The sequence below is a fragment of the Sorex araneus genome, chromosome 2 (assembly GCF_027595985.1).
Source record: "Sorex araneus isolate mSorAra2 chromosome 2, mSorAra2.pri, whole genome shotgun sequence".
Classification (NCBI taxonomy): domain Eukaryota; kingdom Metazoa; phylum Chordata; class Mammalia; order Eulipotyphla; family Soricidae; genus Sorex; species Sorex araneus.
The window spans coordinates 117,961,994-117,987,979 of NC_073303.1; the positions used below are offsets into that span (position 1 = coordinate 117,961,994).

Genomic DNA, 25,986 nt, shown 5'->3' on the forward strand with positions numbered 1-25,986 from the left:
CTACCTCCTACCCCCACCTCCACCTCTGTCCCCATCCTCCACAGTGCCCAGCTCCTGCTCGTCCTGGGCGGGTCATTTTCGATCCAGCACCCACGCTTATTATGCAGTTGTTTGCTGTCCAGAATTCCCATCCTCCTTCGTGTATGTAACGCATAGAATGGCATTTTTTTCCCGATCTTGGTCGAGCTCAGAGACTGGCGTTGTTGTTGTTGTTTTTCATGCACGCCAGGCGCTCTCATCTTTCTGGAGCCCAGCCCTGGTTTATTACACAAGACGGAAACGCGCACGTGCTTTTTTACAAACTGTTGCTTAGTTGACATTCATTAGCTAAAGTCAGTTATTGGCGGCATGCAATTTATTGGCATGCACGAGTAGTCTCAATATTCTTACAGCCAGACTTAGCTAGGAATTTCTTATATGTGGATTCTAGACTTTACGCTAATAAGGAATCATGGAAGCCATTTGGAAATCCATAACCTTGGGTGGGATAAAACATTGGTCAAGGGCGACTTTAAAAATCCGACAGTTATTGCACGTCTGTATAGTTGATTATGCTGGAGCCATGGGGTATTGTTCTGCTTTAACCGTTTTTCTAGTCAATGTTAGCAAAGCCACTCAAGATTCTGATTTATCTCTGTAAGACCATAAGTATCATGACTTTCATTCTGGGATTATTGCTATTTCCTCCACTAGACTGAACTCCAAAAATACAGTAAGTTTTCTCTTTTGGTTATGACTCAATCCCCAGTGCTTGACACAGAAGATTCCAAAAAAATTGAAGAAGAGGTTGAATTATTGCATTCGTGGAAAAAACATGAAGAAAGAGTAAGAATTAGTCTTTGACTGCCCTGTGCTGTAATAACAAAACGTCTGGGAAAGAGAGAGGACTTAGACAAGACACTTTGTCTTTTGGACTTTATCCTCTAAGTCAAAGTTTCCTATATTTTTTTTTATAAACCATTTTGATGAAAAAAATAAATCTCAACTGTCATGGATGTGCTGATGTTTTAATTTACTAAGTGGGGGTGTTTCTTAAAAGCTTACCCATCCTTTCATAAACAAAAAGATATTTTAACACCCTCAAAGTAGATAGTAAAACCCCACAAGAGACAGACCTCAAAATTGAATACATTGACATTTGTTAGATTGACTACATTAACATTTAAGTATATTCATATTTTAATATATTTTTTCATTTTTTGGGGGTGGAGTGCTCAGGTGGGTGGTCTTGGGGGCCAAGGCCTGTGTTAGAAGGTGGGTTCATGCTAGGTGCTGCTTGGTGCCAAGGATTATTCCCTGGACTGCCCTGGCAGTCCAGGGCTTGGGGAGAGAGTGTCTCTGGGGCACATCTGGTGATGCCCAGGGCACCACGTGGCATTGACCAGACTGGGTCATCTGCATGTAGCTCTGTAGTTTAACCCCTATACAGTTTCTCCAGACCCTCATGATTCATTTCTTATTAAAAAGTCACAAGCTGTTCTTTCTTCTCCCCTCATTTCACCACTGTTGGCCTTAGATTGTATTTGGGATGTACAATTCGAGCCAAAGAAATGCTCATTTAAATTTTCAATATAGAAGAGAAACAGACACATTAGTCGTCTTGTAGGCTCTAGAGGTGGGTTTGAAAGGTAAGAGTGGAGAGAGAGACTCATTTGGAGGTTTTTGCAATAATTCAATGGGGTTCTTCATTAGTCATTATTTGAGACGGTAGAGGGAGTTGATTTGATAGTATACTTGGTACTAGAATATTGGTAGTGGGTATTGTAAGGAGGAGAGGGAGGAAGAGGGGGAGGATAGAGGGAGGAGAAAGAGGGGAGAGAGAGGTAGAGGTGCAACTGTACCTCCAAAATTATAGTTTTGTAAACCAATGGTCACTGTCACTGTCATCCCGTTGCTCATCGATTTGTTCAAGCGGGCACCAGTAACGTCTCTCATTGTGAGACTTATTTGTTACTGTGTTTGGCATATTGAATACACCACAGGTATCTTGCCAGGCTCTGCCGTGCGGGCGTGATATTCTCGGTAGCTTGCCGGGCTCAATCTATAAAATAATATTTTTAAAGAATTGACAATGCAGAAGAGGTTATTTCTTTGAAAATGTAATACTTAGGAGCTGGAGGCGCGGTACAGGGGGTGAGATGCTATACTTTCATGACGCAGACTCAGGTTCTGTCCGCAGCACTGCATGTGGTCCCCTGAACCCCACCAGAAATGATCCTTAAGATAGAGCCAGTAGTATGCCCTGAGCACAGATGGTGAGACTCAGAAATCAGAGATAAATATAAAAAATAAAATAGTAATGAAAACTAATGTCTAGAGATATTGAGGTAAAACTCCTCTGGACAATTGACGTAATTTTTTTTTTTTTTATATTTGAGTTTATTTATTTAAAGTTTCTAGTACAGTGGGTAGGGTGTTTGCCTTGCATGAGGCAGACCCGGGTTCTATTCCTCCGTCCCTCTCGGGGAGCCTGGCAAGATACCGAGAGTATCCCGCCCGCACGGCAGAGCCTGGCAAGCTCCCCATGGCATATTCGATATGCCAAAAACAGTAACAACAAGTCTCACAGTGGAGGCTTCACTGGTGTCTGCTAGAGCAAATTGATGAGCAGTGGGACGACAGTGCTACAACAGTGCTACAGTGCTACTAGAGTGATAGTAGAGCAGATAGTCCATTTGCCTTTGTGTTAGCCAATCTCTGTTCAATCCCGGGTATCCCATACGGTCCCCAAGCACTGTCAGGAGTAATGCCTGAGTGCAGAGCCAGGAGTAACCCCTGAGTATAACTGGTTGTGGACCCAAAACTAATAATAATAATAATAATAATAATAATAATAACCTTTTTTATTCTATGCTAAGGAATTTATATTTATCCAGCCCTTAAATGGGCTCGTCTATTATTTCATCCTTGTTTATGGGTTACATCTTGATTTACAAGTTACTCAGATTCCTTTCTTGACTGCTTAGAGTCTGTGTAAATTAGAACCTGTGCTGTATTTTCCCCTAGAAACCTATACCTCATAGACTATCTTACATTTATTCTGTATTGATGAGTCCTCTGTCCATCTTTTTAAGTACTTTATCAATACTTGCATTTGTCTGGTAAATAAATATTTTATATCACACACATAAAAAGCTTAATGAGCTTTATTGACATTAGTTGTACATATTTTAGTATATTGTGATATGTTTTGACATGTTTACAAGAGATCCTTGAATTTAGTTGTTCATTCAAAGTCACATTATAATGCTGATGAGAAAAAATAATTCTGGCTTATCTTGCAAGAACCTAATTTATTGGAGAATCTGTTTTGTTAATGTCTTTTCATTTAAAGTCAGAGATTCCAATAACCCATCCATGACTTTGTAGGAGGACTTATGTATGCTGATGAAGGTTTCATCAGAATGAATTTAATTTAGGTCTCATCCTCCAAAGCTTCCTTTGTTCTGTAATCAGCCTTTACCTCTTTTGCATGACCACCCCCCTCCCTGTCCCATCCCTAAACAACAGCTGACATGCTTTCTGTAACTGTGTATGAGATTGCTTTATATATGCTTGAGATTATGCAATATGCACTCTTTTTCTTTTTTTCTAACAGCCAGTCTCACAATGGAGATGTTACTAGTGCCCGCTTGTATAAATCAATGAGCAATGGGATGACAGTGATACAGTGATTCTTCTTTGCATCGGGGCAAGAGCTTTTTACTTCATTTTTTCCAGCATAATTACTTTGAGTTCATCATTGCCCGAGAGAGTTATATTGAGTTTCTCTGACTATGATTGTGGATTTTTCTAGTTCTTTTTGTAGTTTTATTACTGCTATAATTAATTATATATTTTGGAACTCCTTTACATTGCATAAACATAATCAAATTTTATGTCCTCAATAATTTGACCCCATTTTTACTCAGGTCTATTATCCAATATTAGAATGGTCACTCTTTTGATTAATATAATCATAATGTCTGTAATATATGTATTACATATACACGCATATTTGTATTCTTCTGCTTTTTTGCTGGCTTATTTGTGTGTAAGTAATTAACACGCTTTTTTTTTTTTTTTGCTGGCATTAGTAGTTGGATCTTGCTTTTTTGTGAAACCTGACAGCCTGAGTTAGAGTGCCTACATACCATCATTGTTCATTTTGCTGGTTTGATTCTTTTCTCGTGTCACAGTTTTGGCATTTGGACACACGGCCCCATCAGAGCTGGAGGCTTCAGTAACCTTTCCCCTATTCCGATTCTTGTGCTTCCCCAGGAAAGGTTCCATAGAGAGCAGAACATGCTTAAGAAAGCTACTATTTAGGGGCTAAAGCGATAGCACAGCGGGTAGGGCGTTTGCCTTGCATGTGGCCGACCGGGGTTCGATTCCCAGCATCCCATATGGTCCCCTGAGCACCGCCAAGGGTGATTACTGAGTGCCGAGCCAGGAGTAGCCCCTGTGCATCACCGGGTGTGACCCAAAAGGCAAAAAAAAAAAAAGCTACTGTTTAATAAGCAAACCCTCTGCTAGGGTTGAAGTGTTTATTTAAGGAAGAGAGAAAATAGTGTGGATACTCCTGTAAACACCAGGAATCGGACCTCTAGGTAGGGATAACAGACTCCTTTGTTTTTTCTCTCTTTGTACTTTGAGACTTGCTGTTTTCCTTGTTCCCTTCCTGTTCTCCTTCATCAGTGGAGGGAGGCACCTTTGAATCAGAGATCCTAATTATATGTGGCTGCCTCCATGCCTTTACATGGTAACTAGAAACTGCAGTAGTGTCTATGAGAGAGAGAGAGAGAGAGAGAGAGAGAGAGAGAGAGAGAGAGAGAGAAGGAAGGAGGGAGGGAGGGAGGAAGGGGGAAAGGGAGGAAGAGAGAAAGTACCATAGAGGCAGGCTGGGTGGTGGTGAGAGGGAAACTGGGGACACTGGTGCCTGAAATGTACTTGCACTGGTGAAGGGCAGGTGTTGGAGCATTGTATGACTGAAACCCAATCATGAATAACTTAGTAACTGTGTAAAAAATAAACTGTCGTGGTGTGGCTGAAGCCTATAGTACAGAGGGAAGGGTGTTTGCCTTGCAGGTGTGATCCCCTGCACCCCAGATGGTCCCTCGAGCGCTTTAGGAGTGATCCCGGAGCACAGAGCCAGGAGGAAGTCCTAACCAAGCCCTGAGCACTGCCTGGTATGGCCCCCAAATATAAACAAAAGCTGGCAGGTATGATTTTTGATATCTTAAGGACTGGATAGCACAGCGGGTAGGGTGTTTGCCTTGCACGTGGCTAACCCAGGTTCGATTTCTCCATCCCTCTTGGAGAGCCCGGCAAGCTACCAAGAGTATCCCGCCCTCACAGCAGAGCCTGGCAACCTACCCATAGCATATTCTATATGCCCAAATCAGTAACAACAAGTCTCACATGGAGACGTTACTGGTGCCTGCTCAAGCAAATCGATGGACAAGAGGACGACAGTGCTACAGTGCTATATTACCCATAAAAACTTTCTTGGCAGGCACTTTAAGACAAACTCATTTGTTCCCGCTGCTTGCAATAAAGGGAGAGGTCTTTGCAGAGGACTATACCAGTCTGTTGAAATTTTATTATAAATTGAGATGGTGCCTCTTGGGACCTCTCAGTCTGCTAGCATTGCTAACCCTCCTCATCCTGTCTCACTCTGGTCTCCCATGGCTTCGTCTAAATCATTTGCTAACTAACTCCGAGCAGTCATACTCTTGGTATTCTTTTTTTCTCTCTCTCTCACCAAGACTTTAGGAATTTGAAATATTTGCACTTTCATATTGCGTGTATACTGGATGTGACATATATATATGTATATATATATGCATATATATTCACATGGCTGGAGCACAGCGGTTGGGCTTTCGCCTTTCACGAGTCTGACCCGTGTTTGATTCCTCCACCTCTCTCGGAGAGCCTGGCAAGCTACCGAGAGTATGGAGCCTGCATGGCAGAGCCTGGCAAGCTACGCGTGTGTATTGGATATGCCAAAAACAGTAACAATAAGTCTCTCAGTGAGAGACGTTACTGGTACCCGCTCGAACAAGTCAATGAGCAATGGGATGACAGTGACAATATATTCACACATGTTTATGCACATATATGTTAAGTAAAATACATTTTTAGGGTAAGTAAAGTCATTTTATTTAGGGATAGTCAAGAAAAGGGAGAGAATGGAGGTAGGAGGAAGGAAAGAAAATAAAAGGAAAGGTAAAAGAGTAGGGAAAAAGATAGGGAGGCAAATTTTGCTTTTCTAGAGAACAAAAAGTCCCAAATAGCTTTTGGAATTGCTTGCATGTGACTTTTTCCAGATCGCCTTGGCCTGGAGTTCTCTGTGGACAGTAAAAGTTATCTGGCTGTTGTCACAGGGCCATGAAATACCACAAATACTGTCTCGAGCTTTGGGCTCTTGTTTTTCTCGCTGCTTCTCCTTTGATGAGGGGATCCACTCTGCTCTGAGGGATGACTCAGTTTCCCCATCTCCTAAGCGTCAGTATTGTAACACACAGGGTCTAGCCTTCCCAATACACAGGGAGCTTTGGGCTGATGACCAGGCATTTTCTTCTTGCTTTATTTTTCAGGCTTTTCAGGCATTTCAGGCTCTATTCCTGAAAAATCTCACTCTTGTGGAGATCTCACGTCTAACCTGCAACATTTTCCCTAGGATTTTACCCTCCTAAAACTTCATGGATTCCAGGGCCATCTTCTGTAACTACTTCCTGCTGGCTGAGGGGCACAAACCTATGTAAGAAAGTGAAATCCTAGACTAAGCATAAATGGGGCGGAAGCAGTGGTCTACTGGGCCTTGGAGTGGTTCAACTCTGAGAGACCAGAGCAATCAGACTCTGGGATATGCTTTTTAAAGGTGGATTATTAAACCTGGGAGGAGGGACTGGAGGCTGTCCCTGGCCTTTGGAGTATTTAGGGTAATGATCACAGCATGAGCTTTGGCACCCTTCTTTAGTTTACTAATGAGTTTGCTGTAAAGAAACATTTGCCCCTGTTTTTCCTGTCTTTAAGGACATCTTTAGGTAAAAAGACACGTTCCTTAGCTTTTTGAAGAATAATGTCTAGTTTTTCTTTAAAGGAAGTTTTAGTTTCTTGCCAAGTTCACAGAAGTTCGCTTTCAAAGTCTTTGGTTTAAGTGCATGTAACTTATTTTGTCTTGGAAAGATGAGCCAAATTAGGAACTGCAGCCCATTAAGGTTGACTGCAGTTGGCATACTCAGGATAATTTGGTAAGGTCCCTACCACATAGGAAGGAATATGAAGGGGATCCATAGTCCCAGATTTTCAGTTATCCTCAACTCCCTGGCTGAATTTTGCTTGGAAGTGATTATCCATTTGGGTGAGGCAAAAACAGCATTTACATAGTCATGAATTTCCTGCTGCCCCTATTCTAGATTAATTGCACACTTGGTTCATTCTGGACTTGAAGTCCAATAAGATGCCTGGCTAAAGTGGGCCTATCTCAACACCTGAGAAAGATGAAGTCAAAGTTTTGCTTGAGGAGCTGTTTTGTACCTGAGGAACACTTGAGGCAAGAGGGACAGCTGTGACTCAGAGGTTTCTTGGTATCATTTTTCTAGGAACCTTTTTAAGATGTGATTGAGATTTTCAGCCTTTCATGATGATCAGGGGTCCCAGGCTATGGAATAGGTAATTAATCATTAATGGCACAAAACACGGCTGTGAGTTAACTCTCTCCCTGTGTGCAGTCCCTTTGCAGAAAGATGGTTTTTAGTACTATTATTCTCTTTCCAGATGAAACCTCAGGTAATCCTTGAAAAATTTTCTACTATGTTGGACTGGGAATAAGTCATTTCCCTTATCTACAAAGCCAGCACGTAATTTCCTTTTGGAAACTACATTGCAGGGCCCACATTGGGAAGCTCAGTCTTCTGCAGAGTAGTCTAGCTTAATAGGAATACTCTGGATATCTGGATGGGTTTATAAGTCTCATGATTGAATTAAAACTAAGGGCAGTCTTTGTGGTTATGGCCTCTGCTTTTTTATTTTACTTAATTCCCTCAGTATCCTGTTTTTTGACAGTCTTTGCAGTGCACAATTACTGCTTCCTTTTTTTTCATGTTTATTGAAATACTGTCATTTACAAAGTTGTTCATAAGAATTGTTTCAGGCATACAGCATTCCAGCACCAATCCCACCACCACTCTTCCATTCCTTCCATCAGTATTCCCAGGTTCCCTCCCACCCCTAGCCTACCTGCTTAACGGGTATATACAAAATTTATTTTCTGTTCAATTTATTTCCTGTCCAACAAAACCTAAATGAATGGCAAATGGAATGGTGAGAAAATAAATGAATAGACCATATCCTACCACCACCACCATGTAAACTCATCTGCTCGCCCTGTTTCTTAGGCTCATAATTAAATTTCAAAAGAGATCAACTAGCCACAGAAATGTCTCTAGTCCCCAGTCCCCTCTGGGGCAATCTCAGGATCGGGGGTGGGCCAAGTTCTTGCCCTCCCAGCCTTCCCATAGCGCTAGCAGCCACACTCACGCCCCAACAGCTGCCTGCGTGCTTCTGGCCAGTTAAATATTCCGGGTTTTTTGGAGCATGTAGCTGCATTTGAGACCATATGACACCTCTAAACTCTACAATTTTAGTATCCCAGCAGGAGCACACTAGATTGGAGGGGAATGTAATGTAGAAACCAACTATTCTCAAGTAACAAAAACATTAGCAGAAGATTTAACTTGCAACAACAGCTTAGTAAATCCTCAGACAACTACTTAATGCACCATAGTGAGATACAGCAATTTTTCACAAATTTTCTTTTACTGAAATATTTTTTAATAATTCCATTAGTATTTTCTGGTAACAAGCAATATAAAATAATTATTATGGAACTGCTATGGAGACAGACCTAAGGGATGGTTGTGACTGTGGAGACAGTGGTGGAGGGAAGGTGACAGTGGTGGTGGGATTGAAGTTGGAATATTAATGCCTGTAACTAATCATCATCAACAACTTTGTAAGCCATGGAGTTTAAATAAAGTGGGGGGAAAATTAATAAAAGTCAGTTTGTGATAATGCTGTGTTTTTAACCTTTCTTAATCTAGTAGAGGGCAACCGTATGTTCCATTAGTTTTTCTTGTCCTTTGAAGGAGCTCCTTTAATGCTTCTTGCAAAATCGGTTTCAGGGCTATGAATTCTTTAAGCTACTGCCTGTCCATGAAGCTATATATTGTTCCTTCAAATCTGAGTGATAATCTAGCTGGATAGAGTACTTGGTGAAGTATTAATTTCGTTGAGTTTTTGTACTCTATTCTTACTCTTCTGTATTCTTCTGAATCAGCGTCTCGATAGATCTGCTGTACATCTAATGGACTTTCAATTGTAAGTAAGTTCCTTTTTTGATCATTTTGCATCCAGTATTCTGTCTCTATCTTTGGCTTTCATCATTTTGAGAATAACATTTCTTGAAGATTTTCTCCTTGGATCTCTTTTCACTGGGAACTTTTGGTGTCTCTTGGGTCTTGGTGCCTATAATCCTCAACTCAGGGAAGTTCTTTTTGAGGATGTCTTTAACTAATGTTTCTTCAACACATTTGCCCTCCTGTTCTTCAGAGACTCTTATCTTGAACCCATCCCATAGCCCTCTGGTATGCTGTTCATTTCCTTTCAGGCTATTCTCTACCTTTTGCTGTTTCCCAGGGGTTTCGTCCTTATCTTGGAGCTCCTCAATCTTTTGCTGAGCTTCTGCTTTCAGAGTTTCTGCTGTTCAGAGTTTATATTGACGTTTTAATATACTTACTGTGCTTTTCATTTCTGTCCTTTCCGACTGTAGTAGTTTTTTCATTTCGACTCTCGTTCTTGTGCTTTGCTTTCATTTCATTTCTTTTTTTCTTTTTTCCTTTTTGGGTAATACCTGGCAATGCACAGGGGTTACTCCTGGCTCTGCACTCAGGAATCACCCCTGGTGGTGCTCAGAGGACCATATGGGATGCTGGGAATCGAACCCGGGTCGACCGTGTGTAAGGCAAATGCCCTACCTGCTGTACTATTGCTCTAGCCCTGCTTTCATTTCTTTAGACTCATTGGACACCCTCATCATAGCATCACTCATAACACTTGAGGCTTTACTGAGGTGATGTTGCTATCTTCAGTGATAGTGTTTCAGATCTTTGTGCTTTGTGGGCTTCTACAGACTTCAATGAGTAAACTGATCTTTCTCATTTTCTAAATTCTGCTTTTCTAGTATTCTTGTTGGACTGGGGGTGAGTCTTTGTAGTTACATGCCTCCCCCAACCCTTCAATTACTGAGGGATTTAACTGGAGATTGCTGTCTTCTCTGCTCGGACTGGAGTGGTAGCACAGTGGTTATGGCGGTTGCCTTGCATGTGGCTGACCTGATTTCGATTCTCCACCCCTCTCAGAGAGCCCAGAGTACCCCACCTGCACAGCAGAGCCTGGCAAGCTACCCGTGGCGTATTCAATATGCCAAAAACAGTAACAACAAGTCTCATACTGGAGATGTTATTGGTGCCCTCTCTAGCAAATCGATGAACAACGGGACAGCAGTGCTACTGTGCTATAGTGCTTCTCTGCTCATTCTTACAGGATGACAGAATAACTGCAGCATGTAATGTGTTGAGGAGATCTGTCATACAGCCTCGTAAGCAGCTGTGCATTTCAGGAGCTGTGGTGTGGACCTTAATATGGTGCAGGTTGGGTGTAGCAGCTGCTGGGACCCCCCCCCCTCGGGGGGAGAGGGGGAGGATTCTGCCTGCCATTCCGGCATAGGCTAGTGATGTCGGCCAAAAGTAGGCCTCACCTGGGATCGTGGAGCTCAAGCAGAAGGTCCACAACTTCTATTTCTTTTGGATCTGCAATGGGTCAGATAGCTTTAAAGTGCCCCACCTTTTAATTGGGCTATGTTTAGCAACTAGGAAGACCAGAGAATTTTATCTTTGGGGTACCCGTTATTTGCTGAGCAGTGCTGGGAATTGGCTAATGACAGAGCAGGTAGTTCTTATGTTAATGTAGAAATCAATATTTTGTCTGTCGCATCAGGGTTGCCCAGACTTGACCCAGGGGGATATCTGGTTAGTACGGCAGTGATGGAGAGGTGGTGTTGGCCCTTTCCTCTGGGAGGAATGGTGGAGTCTCTTCTGTCTTAGGAGAAATCCCAGTTTCCAAAACGCTGAGAGCAGAGCCCAGGCAGTGTTGCAGAGCTGGACATTTCTTGTTTTTCAAAGACATTCTCAGTTTCTCAGTGAGTTGTCCCAGGTCTCCCTGAGGTTTGTCTGTAGTTCTTGTATCTCAGCCTGCTCTTGGCATTTAAGCCCCCCACTTTTGGTCTCTGCTTCCCTGGACGTCTGGGTCCGAGGGTTGATTCGAAATTTTCTGTCTCTACAAGCAGAGCTTACTACAGATTTCATCCCTGGATTTAAGCACACAAATAGATCATCATAAGTATAAATAGATTTGCTCCAGTGTCAAGAGAGAAAAGCAGATGTTGTAACCTTTACTCATGATAAAGTATAATGTTTTACTGTAGATTATAGATTTTTTAAAAAGAAACAGTGGTTACGATCTATAGAGCTAAAACGTACCATTTAAACATCAAGTTTTTTGTTAATATCTTGGTCTTCTGCGATTTTCCATTCTCACGACAAGCCTTAGCTCTGTAGTACTTGTTAAAGCCTTCCTCCTGTAGAGTTCTCTGAACATGAGATGTGAACAATTCTATAAATGGAAAAAAAGGCTTAAGAATGCTCACAGCTAAGGATTCTATAACTCAGCATAACTGGCAAAAACTGGTTTGTGTCATGTTGTGAATTAATGAGAATGTATCAAGAGTCTTGAGGAGTTTCATCCTTAAAATTTTGGCTTCTTGGGGCTGGAATGATAATACAACAGGTAAGGCGTTTGCCTTGCACACATCTGACTGGGTTTGATCCCCAGCATCCCAGATGGCCTTCCAAGAACTGCTAGGAGTAATTAATTCCTGAGTGCAGAGCCAGGAGTAACGCCTGAGCATTGCAGGTTGTATCCCCAAAAGGAAAAATAAAAAAATGGCGTCTAGTAAAACACTCATACAGATCACCATGAAACCAGAAAGAATTTTAAAAGTATAAATAAAACTTTTCTTAAAACCCAAACTAGGTATGCTTAGACCTCATGAAAAGACTGACTTTAAGTTACTTGATAAACAACATAAATTCATATAGCAGGCAGACTATTGAGGTAGTCTGAGCAAAGGCTGGTTGCATTTTCCTGTTTTCACTCACCAGTCCTTCATTTCCAGTGAAAACTACAGGGTAGAAGTGTGGTTCTGGAGAGACTGCTTGAGTCTCAGAGGTATGGATGATGGAAGGCCTTCCTCCAGGCCCTTTGTAAGCACCCTAAAGGGAAGTATTTGGGAATTAGAACACAAATTTTCCATGCTTTTGCATCCTTGGTAGCAACAGCAACTACACTGCGGATAAAGCTGAAGCAGGCTGGTCCTGGAGTTTATGTTCCCAGGAGGCTGTAGCTTCTCAGGGAGACTTTTAACCCTGGCCTGACCTTTGTTCCCAGTTTCAGCCTCATGCCCCGCTGGGGATTCCTAAAAGTCATTGCAGGGGACTCCAATCCCTCACCTGACGGGTACTTTATAACCTAAAATTCTCGGGGAATGGGCCCTAGTCCCTGATCAAATAGGAGCTGCCCTGAATTCTCTGGAAGAACCTAACCCCTCATCTGGCAGGGGACTCAAACCTGTATTCTGCAGGAGGCCTTTTCTACGCTTCTGCTTATCCTTAAGTCCAAACTGGGATAGGCATAACCACTGGTGTATGTTGAGCCCAACCTAGGGATGCCTCATGGGTGAACCGTTGAGCTCTGCTGCCTCTGCTTATTTTGCCTACTGCTGAATTTCTGTGCCCAGCCTCATTTGCACCCTGGTTCCTACCTAAGAAATCCCAAATCCCTCCCCTGAACTGAGGGAGAACTTGGGAGAAAATGCACCGAGAGAGACAGCACTCCAGTACTCGGACCAGGCTGTGAGGTTCCCATATGCTGGATTGCTTTGCTACCAAGCTGCATGAGGCAAGCCCACAGTGCATGCCTGCACAGCACGTTTCCCTGGGCTTACTTGCCTTCTGGAGACTTTTCTTCTGCAGTTTCTTCTCTGAATGTTTTACTGAATGTTGCCTGTGGTGAGGTGGCTCCCACTGGAAGTAGGTGTCCTGGTGGTTCATGAGTGTTTACAGGTTGTTTGACTTTTGTCTATCTCACCAAGTGGTGCAGGTGACTTGGGTGATATGGGGAGTAAGAATGGTAGCCTTAAGGTATTTAGAGGGCCTGCTCAGGTTGGGAGGTGTGTCGAATGTAGACTATAGACCGATCATGATGTCCATTCAGTACTTGCATTGCAGACCACAGCATCCTAAAGGAGAGAGAGAGTAAAAGAGAATGTAATGTGCCTGCCACAGAGGTTGTGGGGGGTGGAGGGAGGCCAAGGGTGAGGCTGAGGCTGGGAGGGATACTGGGAACATCGGTGGTAGAGAACGGGCACTGGTGGTGGGATGGGTACTCGATGGTTGTATGACTGAAATGTAAGCATGAAAGTTTGTAAGTCTGTAACCATACCTTATTGTGATTTGTTAGACTATAATTTATTTTTTTAATTTAAAAAAAGAAAATGGTAGCCTCAAGAAAAAAGTGCTGCCACTTGTTTAACCCACTCAGTCACCCAGGGAGATGCCCAGGAGGGTCAGGACTAAGAGAGTCTGCCACGAGCACATGTGAAGCTTGGATGCTAGAATCCCACCAGCCTCACAAGGCATGGGAACTGGTCCACACTCAGTCTCCAAGTTCTGCAGGAACTTTGGACCCAGGTTGGAGTGAGAAATTGCTCTTCGTAGAAATAAGAAAGTCAGTCCTAATCTCTCCTAGGTTTTCCAGAGTTGTCACCTTCCAGTGCAAGAAAGAATTTCCAGAGGAAACAAATAGTGACATAAGATAGTTTTTTGTTGTTGTTGTTTCTGTTCGGTTTTGGGGGCTACACCCAGCGGTTGTTAGGATTTATTCCGGGCTCCCTGATCAGGGATCACTCCTTGCAGGCTCGGGGTACTGTATGGGATTTCGTGTTCGAACATGGATTAGCTGCATGCAAGGCAAGTGCCCTACCCACTGTACTATCATTCCTGACCCATCACTTTATTCAGAGTTTGGGGTTAGGGGGTGACGGGGGGGTGGGGTGGATAGAGAGGTAGGGATTGAATGAAAAATAGCTTCTCCAGCATCTTGCACACATTACATGATACAGTCAAATTATGTCATACAGGTATACCTCCTTTTATTGCATGTTAAATTATTTTTCACCACATATTGAAGTGTGTGAACCTTTAGTGAAGTATGGCAACCCAGCATCAAGCAGGTCCTTGGATATTTATTTTTACAATACCATGTGTTCTCTTCCTGTCTCTGTTACATTTTTTAAGGTTTTTGTACTTTTTTGTTTTGTTTTGTTTTTAATGTTTTTATATGCATTAGGAAACTAAAAAAGTTGTATATTTTACCTTACTGCCATACTCAGTTGATTGTGGTGCCTGAACCAACCCCATGTATTTCTAAGGTGTACCATATTATGTCATGTGTCGTGTGTGATCCTTAAAATACTGAAACCACCCTATTTTCCTCAGAGGCATTTCTTTAAGTCTCCAAATGGTTGTCTGACATCTCCACTAATCCAAACTTTACATGAACTTTGTTTTTTCCTGTGTATACCATGTTAATTTGTAAATTAAACACAGAGATTAACGTTAATAAAATAAAAGTTATAACAGGAGACTGTGATAAAAATACATGAATGTATTCTTTCTGAAATAGCTCATAAATAATATTTTTGGAGCTCAGTTGGCTGTGGAAAGTTTGCCCATGGAGAAAGGGCAAACTATTGTAGTTAACTTTTCTCTCTTTCTTTTTTTCTCTCTTTCTCTCCTTCCTTCCTTTCTTTCTTTCTTTCTTTCTTTCTTTCTTTCTTTCTTTCTTTCTTTCTTTCTTTCTTTCTTTCTTTCTTTCTTCCTTTCTTTCTTTCTTTTCTTTCTTTCTTGTCTTTGTTAATGTCATACATTTTATTTTTATATATTAAGTCACAATGTATTTTTTGTTGTTTTTGGCTTAAATAACCGCTTATTTGTTTTTCTTTTTTGGTTTGGGGGCACACCCAGTAATGCTCAGGAGTTATTCCTAGCACTGTGCTTAGGAACCCTCCTGGCTGTGCCTCAAGGACCATAGGGGATTCTGGGGATGTAACTTAGGTCAGATTGAAACTGGTTGGGCCACAGGCAAGGCAAGCCCCCTACCTGCTATACTGTCTCTCCAGCTCTTTACAAAGCGATTTGTTATTAAATAAATCTTATGCATTTATTCCTGTATTTTCCATTGGTGCTTTTCATTTCTTTACATAGAGCCATACTTGAATCTGATTTCCCTTTTGCTTAAAGAGCTTTTAGCATTTCTTACAATTTGGGTTAGAAACATGATGATGGACTGTTGTTTGAAACAGTGTTTGGGGAGGACACACCTGATGGTGCTCAGGGGCTACTCCTGACTCTGTGCTTAGGACTGTTCTAGTGTCACTCTGAAATGTTAGGTCCACGGGACCCGAGGAAGAGTTGGCCATGGCAGTCCTCCCAGCCCCACCTACTGCATACCAGAGCGGGAAGGAGGACCGCCCCTAGAAGGAGCGTGAGCACTCGGAGCCTTCAGAAAAGACAAAGCACTCTGAGAGTCTCTGTAAGGAGACCCGCTTTAATTCAAACGAGCTTTGGTTTATATACCCAGGGGAGGTTTCCCCGCAAGCCCACAAACAGCCAAACAGGGTGTTCTGGTTTCTCACTCTCCCTGGCTGTCTGACAATTAGCTTGTTCAGTGGTGCCTGACGCTGTAGTGACTGGACATTGCATCCAGCTGTTAGAGGAGAGGGGGAGGAGTCGCTGCTGGAAAACCAAAGGGGCCCTGCTGGGGAGGGGCTGCTTACTGCTCCTTCGCTTGGGCCAAGTCTCAGGGGCTTCACCCTTGATTCCAGCTGTTCCTCCCAATTGTCTCCTGCAGCACTTGACATGATGTACCTTTGGGGGGCCATCTGGTTCCAAGGATCAAACTGAGGTCTCCTGAATGCAAAGCATGGTTCTCAAAGTTTTGACCTCTCTTCAGTCCCTTGCTTTTTCTGTGTGTGTGTGTGTGTGTGTGTGTGTGTGTGTGTGTGTGTGTGTGTGTGTGTGTGTGTATGTGTCTGTCTGTCTGTCTGTCTCTCTGTCAGTCTGTCTCGGGGGGTGGGGGCTTCAAAGTGGTAGTCAGAGTAATACAAGCCAGTCATCTGGAGACGTGCGATTTGGGCCCTGTGGTATGGACACCAACTGAAGCCACCCTGGTGATACTTGGGTACCTGTAGAACCATCCTTTGGGAATCTCCAGGGCCAATCACAGTCGTGCTCTGTGTTGCCTTGGTCTCAAAAGACATGTTTGCCGTTTATAGAATTCTAGCTTGACAGTGTTTTTCTTTAAGTACTACTAAGATGCCACTCCTGAAACTTGTATTATTTCTAATTAGAAAACTGATGTCTTTGTTCTTTCATGTATAGCATGCCCAGCCCTCCTCTTCACTTCTGGCTGCTTTACATTGTTTTGTTTTTCCCTCGTATATTAGGGCAGGAAGAATGCAAGCTGAAGATTTAGGCTGTAGCTTGAGTCAAGGGAGAGACAATCCAAGTAGTCACTGTGTATATATAAAATTCATCTCTCTTCTCACAAAGGAGAACTGGGGGCAGAAGGGGAGCTGGATGTGCCGTGTGCAGAGGCATTGGTTAGTAAGTCAGTGGGGGCAGTCTTCCTGGCACACGAGTTCTGCCGGGCTCTTTAAATATTGTCTCAGACGTCATTACAGGTTTCTTTTCTAGCCGAAAGGATAGCGCTCCTATTTGGTATGATGTGGCAGGTTCTCTTGGTGAGTTTGGGAGCACTATTAATTGAATTATGGAAAACTTCCAATATCAAAAAAAAATCACAAAAAACTTCTAGTACCAGATTTGAAAAAATAACTGACCAAAACATACCACATAGTGGTTCTTCTTTCAGCTAGCAGGGTAAGTCTGTGTATTCTTTTAAAAAATATATCTTTATGCAGATAACAGATTAGGTGAAAAGAAGACTTAATTCATTGGTTACGTGTAGAAAATTAAAGATCTAAGAAGTGAGCTTTGTAAGTTCATATTCTATGTGCTTACCTCCACTTGTTTAGTCTGACTTTGCTTATTTTAAGTATTACTGTCTAGTAATGTATTACTTATATAATTAATAACAGTAGTGATTCATAGAAATATTAGTGAATTATTTGACTGTTGATGGAGTTGGATGTCGGTAATTCTGTGCAGTTCTAAATGATAGTAATTTCAAAAAGATAAGCAGGGTTTATAACCATGGTGTTAAAGGGAGCATTTTCATTTGATGTTTCAGTATATGCCTAGTGCTAGTGTAGTATCTGGTATATCAGTAGACATGCAGTAAATAATTTGTGAATGAAAAACTATAGGTCTTCAAGTTCCCTGCATGTCTTAAAAGGGTTTGAGGTCTTGTGATTAGGGGAAATTTCCTCCTTGCCAGTCCCTAAGTTTTTTTTTTAATTTATTTATTTTTTAATTAGTGAATCACCGTGAGGGTACAGTTACAGACTTATGCATTTTTGTGTTCATGTTTCCTTCATACAAAGTTCGAGAACCCATCCAGTGCCCATTCTCCACCACAAATAAACCCAGCATCCCTCCCACCCCCCCAATCCCATCTCTCCCCACCCCACCCTGACACTGTGGCAGGGAATTCCCTTTTGTTCTCTCTCTCTAATTAGGTGTTGTGGTTTGCAGTAAAGGTGTTGAGTGGTCATTGTGTCCAGTCTCTAGTCTACTTTCAGCACACATCACTCTTCCCCTTCGTGGCCTCCAACCACATTTTACTTGGTGTTCCCTTCTCTATCTGAGTTGCCCTCTCCCCAGAATGTGAGGCCAGCTTCCAACCATGGAGTCAACCTCCTGGTACTTATTTCTACTATTCTTGGGTGTTAGTCTCCTACTCTGTTATTCTATATTCCACAGATGAGTGCAGTCTTTCTATGTCTGTCTCTTTCTTTCTGACTCATTTCACTTAGCATGATACTTTCCTTGCTGATCCACTTATATGCAAAATTCATGACCTCATTTTTTCTAACAGCTGCATAGTATTCCATTGTATAGATGTACCAAAGTTTCTTCAACCAGTCATCTGTTCTAGGGCACTCGGGTTTTTTCCAGATTCTGGCTATTGTAAACAGTGCTGCGATGAACATATAAGTGCAGATGTCATTTCGACTAGACTTTTTTGCTTCTCTGGAATATATTCCCAGAAGTGGTATTGCTGGGTCAAATGGAAGCTCAATTTCTAAGTTTTTGAGAGTCTTCCATATTGTTTTCCAAAAGGCCAGTCCCTAAGTTTTTTTGCGTTGCTTTTTAAAAAAAATCCCCAATGCAAAATAATAGGAAATAATAAAATATTTGCTACACCGTCTCCTTCACCCTCTCGTAGCTTTTTCTCTTCATCTGTTTCAAAGGTCCCACATAAAGATTTGCACATCCCTGCCCTTCATGTCTTTGTAGGACTCTACAGAAGACTCTGTAGACTAAGCCCGCACATTTTGACTCTGCTGTTCCCTTCTATTGCTCCGCTTTTCCTTTATATTTACTGTGGTTGCTAGAATTGTTCCGCCGATAACCTGCTTTTTTTTTTTTTTTTTTTGGTTTTTGGGTCACACCCAGCGATGCACAGGGGTTACTCCTGGCTCTTTCACTCAGGAATTACCCCTGGCGGTGCTCAGGGGACTATATGAGATGCTGGGATTAGAACCTGGGTCGGCCGAGTGCAAGGCAAACGCCCTACCCGCTGTGCTATCGCCTCCAGCCCCGATAACCTGCTTTTTATTTGGGGCCAGATAGGCAGCTTTTTTCTATACACTTGACAACTTTGTACAAAATAGCAAGTCTGTAAGATGACATTTGCTTGTTTCGTTGTTCTGATAACCTCCATAAATGATCTTGTTCATTTGTAGCAGCCAAAGATTGACTGTGTCAGGGTTTCCCTGTCATGATTTTCTAAATCAGTATATTCCTAGATGACCTGTCGAAAGAAGGCAAAAGACTAAGAAGACTGTGATTTTGTCCGGATTGCCTAGGGCTCTCCCACAAATAGAAGGAAAATAGTTTGTGATTTCTCAAATACCGCTTCAGGTGTTGTATTACATTTTCTATAGTATCCAGCTTCATCCACAAGGTGGTACTAGAAAGCCAAGAATTGAGGATTGGATTGTTTTCCTAATCAGTGAAATACAGTGTCCTATAAATAAATATTTCCACATTTCCTGGTATTGCTTACTAACACCTGTACTTCTGTTCCATTCATCATAAAGTTATGATCTTATCTCTGAAAAGCCTTCAAATACCAATTCTCTAACCACATGGCTCTATTAGTTTCCTGATGAACCTTTCTGGTTTCACCTTTTCACCTCTGCTTTACTCCCACATATTTTTTTTTTGCGGAGGGGCAGGGGGTGTTGATTTTTAGTTTTGGAGCCACACCTGAAGGTGCTTGGGGATTACTCCTGGCTCTGTGCTCAGGGAATTACTCCTGGGCGTTGGCTTGGTAGACCATCTAGGTTGCCAGGGATTAAACCCAAATCACAATCATGATATCACGATCACGATAGCCCGTTAATCACCGATTTCTTGGGCGGACCCAGTAACATCTCATTTCATCCTTTCCCTGCGATCTTAGAAGTCCATCTGGACTTGGCCCTCCCAACGATGTTGCACTGGGGGCTCTTCAGAGTCACGGGAATGAGATCCAGCTTGTTACTGAATTTTGCGTATTAATACACCATGGGAAGCTTGCAAGGCTGTCCCATGGGGGCAGGAAACTCTCTGAAGACTGCCAGTTTCTCCCAGAGGGAGAAGCAGGCTAAAGATATCCAAGCGGCCTCGCACTTCTGAGAGCTTGCTTTTAAGTCTCTGGATGTTGGCCGTTGATAGGATTATATACACCTGGGTTCCTCTGCCGGTACCTTCATGCATGAGGCCTGTCCGAACGTGTGGAGAGGGGCCTCCAGCATGGCTGTAGCTAGGTGTGTGTAATCCCATCAACGGCCAACATCCAGAGAGACTTAAAAGCAAGCTCTCAGAAGAGAATGATGCAGAGAGTATCTTGCCCGAACGCCTGGCTGTGTTCCCCGGGACCCCTCGGAGGGGATGGGCTCCAGCTTCCCTCCCCACACCGAGCAGAGCTCCTGGCAGCCGAGGACCACCGGAACCTAGCTGCAGCCATGCTGGAGGCCCCTCTCCACACGTTCGGACAGGCCTCATGCATGAAGATACCAGCAGAGGAAACCCAAATAGCCTCTGTTATTATCCAGGGATTAAACCTGGATAGCCTATTATTATTCCAGATAGTATTATCTCTCCAGCCCTCCATGTTCTTTGTATTGTAGTTGAGAGTTACCTTTGATAAATTTGAAAGGTAGACTTTGAATCTAAACTGTCCTGTGTGGAAGCTCTTAAATGATTTCGGCTGCTTGGGTATCTTTAGCCTGCTTCTCCCTTTGGGAGAAACTGGCAGTCTTCTGAGAGTTTCCTGCCCCCATGGGACAGCCTTGAAATTACAAAGTTAATCATGATTGGGCTTCAGGAATCTGATGTTTCAACACTGATCCGGTCACCAGAGTCCACTTCCCTCCCTCTGCATCCTCAAGTGGCATGCTTCTTACTGAAGACCAGTTCTCATGGTGTTGTTTCCATTATCTTTGGGCACTCGTTATTCCACCAGTAAGATTTTTAAAAATATCCCACATATGAGAGAGATTATTCTGTGTCTGTCCCACTCCTAACTTCACTCACATGATTTTTCAGAAGGTTTGAACCAGGCAGCATTCCCACCAGTAATGAGTCCCTTTCTCTCCACATTTACTCCAGCACTGGTAGTCCTGGTGTTTTGTTTTGTTTTTGCATTTTGGGGCCACACCTGGCAGTGCTCAGGTAGGTTTCTCCTGCCTCTGCCCTTAGAAATCACTCCTGCCAGGCTTGGGCAACAATATGTGATGCCAGGGATCGAACCAGGTCCACCTCGTGCAAGGCAAGCGAGCTCCTTACTCTATTATCTCACAAGGCCCTGTACTTTTTTTTTGGTTTTTTTTTTGCTTTTTGGGTCACACCCGGCGATGCACAGGGGTTACTCCTGGTTCTACACTCAGGAATTACTCCTGGCAGTGCTCAGGGTTCATATAGGATGCTGGGATTTGAACCCAGGTTGGCTGAGTGCAAGGCAAACATCCTACCTGCTATGCTATCACTCCAGCCCCTGACTTGTACTTGTTTTTTGATGTGTGCCAATCTCTGTAGTGTGACATCTCATTGTTGTTTTGATTTGCATCTCCCTAATGTTTAGTGATGCAGAGCAGATTTTCATGTGCCTTTTGGCCATTCGTGTTCCTTCCTTGAGGAAGTCCCTCAGAGTTTCTTCTTTGAGGAAGTCTCTTCTCCCCATTTTTTGATGGGGTTGGACTTTTTTTCTCATAAATTTCTGCCAGTGCTTTATGTATCTTTGGTATTAACCCCAGATGAGTGGGGTTAATATGAGATGTATTTTGAGTGAATAATTTCCCCCATTCCGTGCTGTCTTTGTATCCTGGACTTGTTCTTTTAAGGTGCAGAAGCTTCTTAATTTAATGTAGTCCTGTTTGTTTATCTTTGCTTCTATTTGCTTGGTCAGTGGTCTTTTCATCCTTGATGATGTATGCCTTCAGTATCATGGAGAGTTTAGCTTATGCTTGCCTCTGTGTGCCTTGTGAATTTAGGTCTGATATCAAGGTCTTTAATCCATTTTGATTTGACTTTTGTACATGGCATCAGAAAGAGGTCTAAGTTTTGTGGGGTTTTTTGTTGTTGTTTTGTTTTTGCATGCATCCTTGCTTTCCCAGCACCACTAGCTGAAGAGGCTTTCCTTGTTCCACTTCACTGTTTGCTTCTTTATCAAAGATTAACTGTTTGTATGCCTGGGGGTCTTTCTCTGAGGAATATTTAACTCTATTACACTCTTCTGAGGGTCTGTTTTTATTCTAGTACCACGCTGTTTTAATGACTACTGCTTTGTAGGAGAGTTTGAAGTTGGGGAAAGTGATACTTCCCAATTTCTTTTCTCCAGGGATTGCTTAAACTGTTGGGTGGAGGAGGGGAGTAATTGTTTGTGTGATATTCAGGAGTGTTTTATCTCTTTCTTTGAAATATGTTGTGGGTCTCCTTTTGGGGACTGCATTGAATCTGTCCAGTGCTTTGGGGAGAAGACAAGGTCTCTCTTGATCTGTTTCTTGCCTACACCTCTATCTTTAGTCCTTGTCATTTTTCTGTAGTGGTTGTCCTGAGTGCTATTTCAACCAGTTGAACCTTTTATCTGGTGCGTAAGGGGGCAAGTGTAGTAAACATTTCTTTTAAATTAACTCTTCCCAGTCCTTTATATCTAAGCTCACATTTTGGAACCCTTTCCTAAGTGGTCACAACAAGATAAAGTCCCATTCTTATTGTTACTGTTTTTGGCTTACTGAATACGCCACCCGTGCAGGCGGGATACTCTCAGTAGCTTGCCGGCTCTTTGAGAGGGACGGAGGAATTGAACCCAGGTTGCCCGCATGCAAGGCAAATGCCCTACTCACGGTGCTATCGCTCAGTCCACTTAATTATTAATTTTTATTATTAATTAATTTAAATAAAGTTATGTGTTATTACAGTTGGGCTGGAACGATAGCACAGCGGTAGGGTGGTAGCCTTTCATGAGGCCAACCTGTGTTTGATTCCTCCGCCCCTCTTGGAGAGCCCGGCAAGCTACCGGTGCGTATTGGATATGCCAAAAACAGTAACAGTAAGTCTCTCAATGAGAGATGTTACTGGAGCCCGCTTGAACAAATCGATGAGCAATGGGATGACAGTGACAGTTATTACAGTTATTGATTTTTATTAATGTGACAAGAGTGAGGTAATAGGGATCAAAGTGTTTTTTAAAAACCACATTTTACCAAGTGGAGTTAATTTTTCCCAGAGCATGGAAATCTTATATTTTAGAATTTCTTTAGTTTTTGAATTCACAATTTTATTTTAGAATTTTTTTGCATTCACAATTATAGTAAAGAGGTTCTGAAAAGAAAGAGGATCATTGGCAAAGTCCAGTGTTTCAGGACCACTGTGTTCTGCTTCTGTGTGGTCAGGGACAATGCTGGCTTCACTCTTCATCCTCCACACACAGTACTCGAGTGACCAGAGATTGCTTTTGAATAGATCATAGAGTAAATTTTCGTGAAAGCCTTTGTGGTTAGTAGTCTGTACTTTCTTTGCCTCTTAGGTGTTTTTTAGAAAGTTGTGATTTTGTAATTTCTTTATTTTTCTGTATTTCAGCTGTAGCCGAAGTAAAGCTGCGTGATGATCAGTATACGCTGGAGCACATGCATGCTTTTGGGATGTACAACTACCTACACTGTGATTCCTGGTATCAGGATAGCGTCTACTACATTGATAGCCTGGGAAGAATTATGAATTTAACTGTGATGCTGGTAAGGAAAAATACATAGTGCTTAGATTTTCCAGTAGATTTGAACCTTAATTTTCCATTGATAGAAGAATCAGTATCCTGAGGATTAGAGTATGCATTCCTTTAACAGATGGAAACCTGTTATTGGCATATATAAAATTTTATTTCTTTAATTCTATTTTTTCCCTTTTTTAACTTATCACTGTATCGCTGTCATCTTGTTGTTCATCGATTTTAACTTAAATATTTATTTATTTTCCTCATCTCCCTATAATGGGTTTATTTGCTTTATATGTATGTATTAGATTTTTTTTTTCTTTTTTTCTTTTTGGGTCACAACCCAGCGATGCTCAGGGGTTACTACTGGCTTTACACTCAGGAATTACTCCTGGCTGTGCTTGGGGGACCATATGGGATGCCGGGGATCAAACCCGGGTCGGCCGCGTGCAAGGCAAACGCCCTACCCGCTGTGCTATCGCTCCGGCCCCTGTATTAGATATTTTATATATATTTGTGTGTAACAGATTTTATATATATCAGTGTCAATGTGGCTATTTATGCCTCCTTTTCCATTTGTTATACCCAACTATGATTGTGGGTTTCCCCCCCACATAAATTTTGTTACATATATAATCATATTAATTGGTTACAAACAGAAAATTGTTATTTTATTTTGTGGATAGGTCTATTTAGCATTTTGAAATATTCTTATCTTTAGCCCTTGAAACCATTCTCTATCAGTATAGAGCTTTAGATTTTTATTTTTTTTTCTTAGTGCTATATTGTTTTTATCCTTTTTCTTTGATTTATCAATGTTTTTTATTTTTAATGTGTCTTATGAAAAGAATAAATTGGTCCTTTTAATCAAATATGACAATCTTTGTCTTTTCATTGGAGGGATTATAACATTTATATTTAATGGAATTAGTGATACAGTTTTTATATTATTGTCATACAGTTCTTTTTAGATTGTCCAATCTGTTCCTTTGTGTTTCTTTTTTGCATTTTTTTTTTCTGAACTAATGAGGGGTTTTCAGTTTTCTCTTTATTCAAAGAGAATATTCTTTTTTAACTTTTGCGGAGATGTTGGGGTTGTAGACCCACACTCAGTGATGCCTAGGAGTCCCTCCTGGTGGGCTCCAGGGAACATGTGGGATGCCTGGGATCAAACCGAGAACTTGGTTCAGCCACTTGCAAGATAAGTGCCCCACCTGCCATACTGTTTCTCTGGCCCCTGAGTATTCTTATTTCTTCCTGAATTTTTATTTAAATCTGTTTTTTTTTTTTTTTTTCGAACCCGGGTTGGCTGCGTGCAAGGCAAACGCCCTACCCGCTGTGCTATTGTTCCAGCCCCCTAAATCTGTTATTTTTAATGGCTAAAAGTTATAGGGCTTATTGTTGTAGGCTCCATAATATGAGTTAATATGTTAGTTTTAGGTAGTTGGTATGGAATAGCTCCCTAAGTACTTTGATCCTCCAAGCCTTCGTTACATTGCATCCTTAGAATCTATCAACTTTGCTTGTGAAATCTTACTACTTTCCACTTCAGTTCTTGTAATACTTCCTTTATGGCAAAATTTGTGTAAGAAAAAGCAATTTTTAAAAATTTTGCAGTTTATATATTTTAATGTGAACAAAAGCCGCAACTGTTGTTACAGGTCTAGCATTGACATGATTGGATAGCAAAGCTCCAATATTGAAATCAATATGTTGAAAAAATCTTGGTGTTTTTGTTTTTTGCAAATTATTTTATCTCACCACAGGGAAGTTAAGTCCTTGTCTAAGAATTTACTGAGCTGTTTGCTAGCTGGGCCTTCTGTGTTCCTTTTGTCTGTTGAGTTAGTTGGTTTCTGTGTTAGCACCTAATTTGTTGTGCTCCTACTGGAATTTCAGTTCTGAGGAATTTGGACGTGCAGAGACTTTAGGATCTGGGCCAGTGAGTTGACATGGTGGTGGCTGTGGGAAGCAGGCCTTGGGATGCAGTTTTAAGAAATACACTGCATCCAAGTGATCTAAAATAGGAAATTTAAGCCACATCTCTTAAAGAAGTATCACCTTTCATCTTGCCTGTGTTCAGTCCCCGCATTCCCTGGCCTGCTTCTTTGTAGTCTCCTCTTGTGTGTTGCCCAAGAGGTACAAGCCTGCCTCCCTAGTGCCAGGACCTGGTAGTGCAGCACTGCCCAGGCCTGGCTGTATTTGGGGCTAGGGATCCTTCTCCAGGCCTTGCACATGCTACACGTATATTCTTCCTCTTGAGTTATCTCCTGGCTGTGTATATGTATTCTCAAAATACAGACTCTTCAAATTGGCCTATGTGGTTCTCTCTCTCTCTCTCTCTCTCTCTCTCTCTCTCTCTCTCTCCCCCCCCCACTCTTTTTC

At 42.1% G+C, this 25,986-nt stretch overlaps 1 protein-coding gene across 1 annotated transcript in view; it reads left to right on the top strand.

Annotated features, from left to right (window-relative positions):
- NUDCD1 (NudC domain containing 1) overlaps positions 1-25,986 on the top strand; it is a 72,122-nt gene that overhangs the window by 647 nt on the left and 45,489 nt on the right. Inside the window, exon 2 of the mRNA XM_004607665.2 lies at positions 23,475-23,629. Coding sequence (XP_004607722.2) covers positions 23,475-23,629 — 155 coding nt within the window. The remainder of the gene's footprint in view (positions 1-23,474; positions 23,630-25,986) is intronic.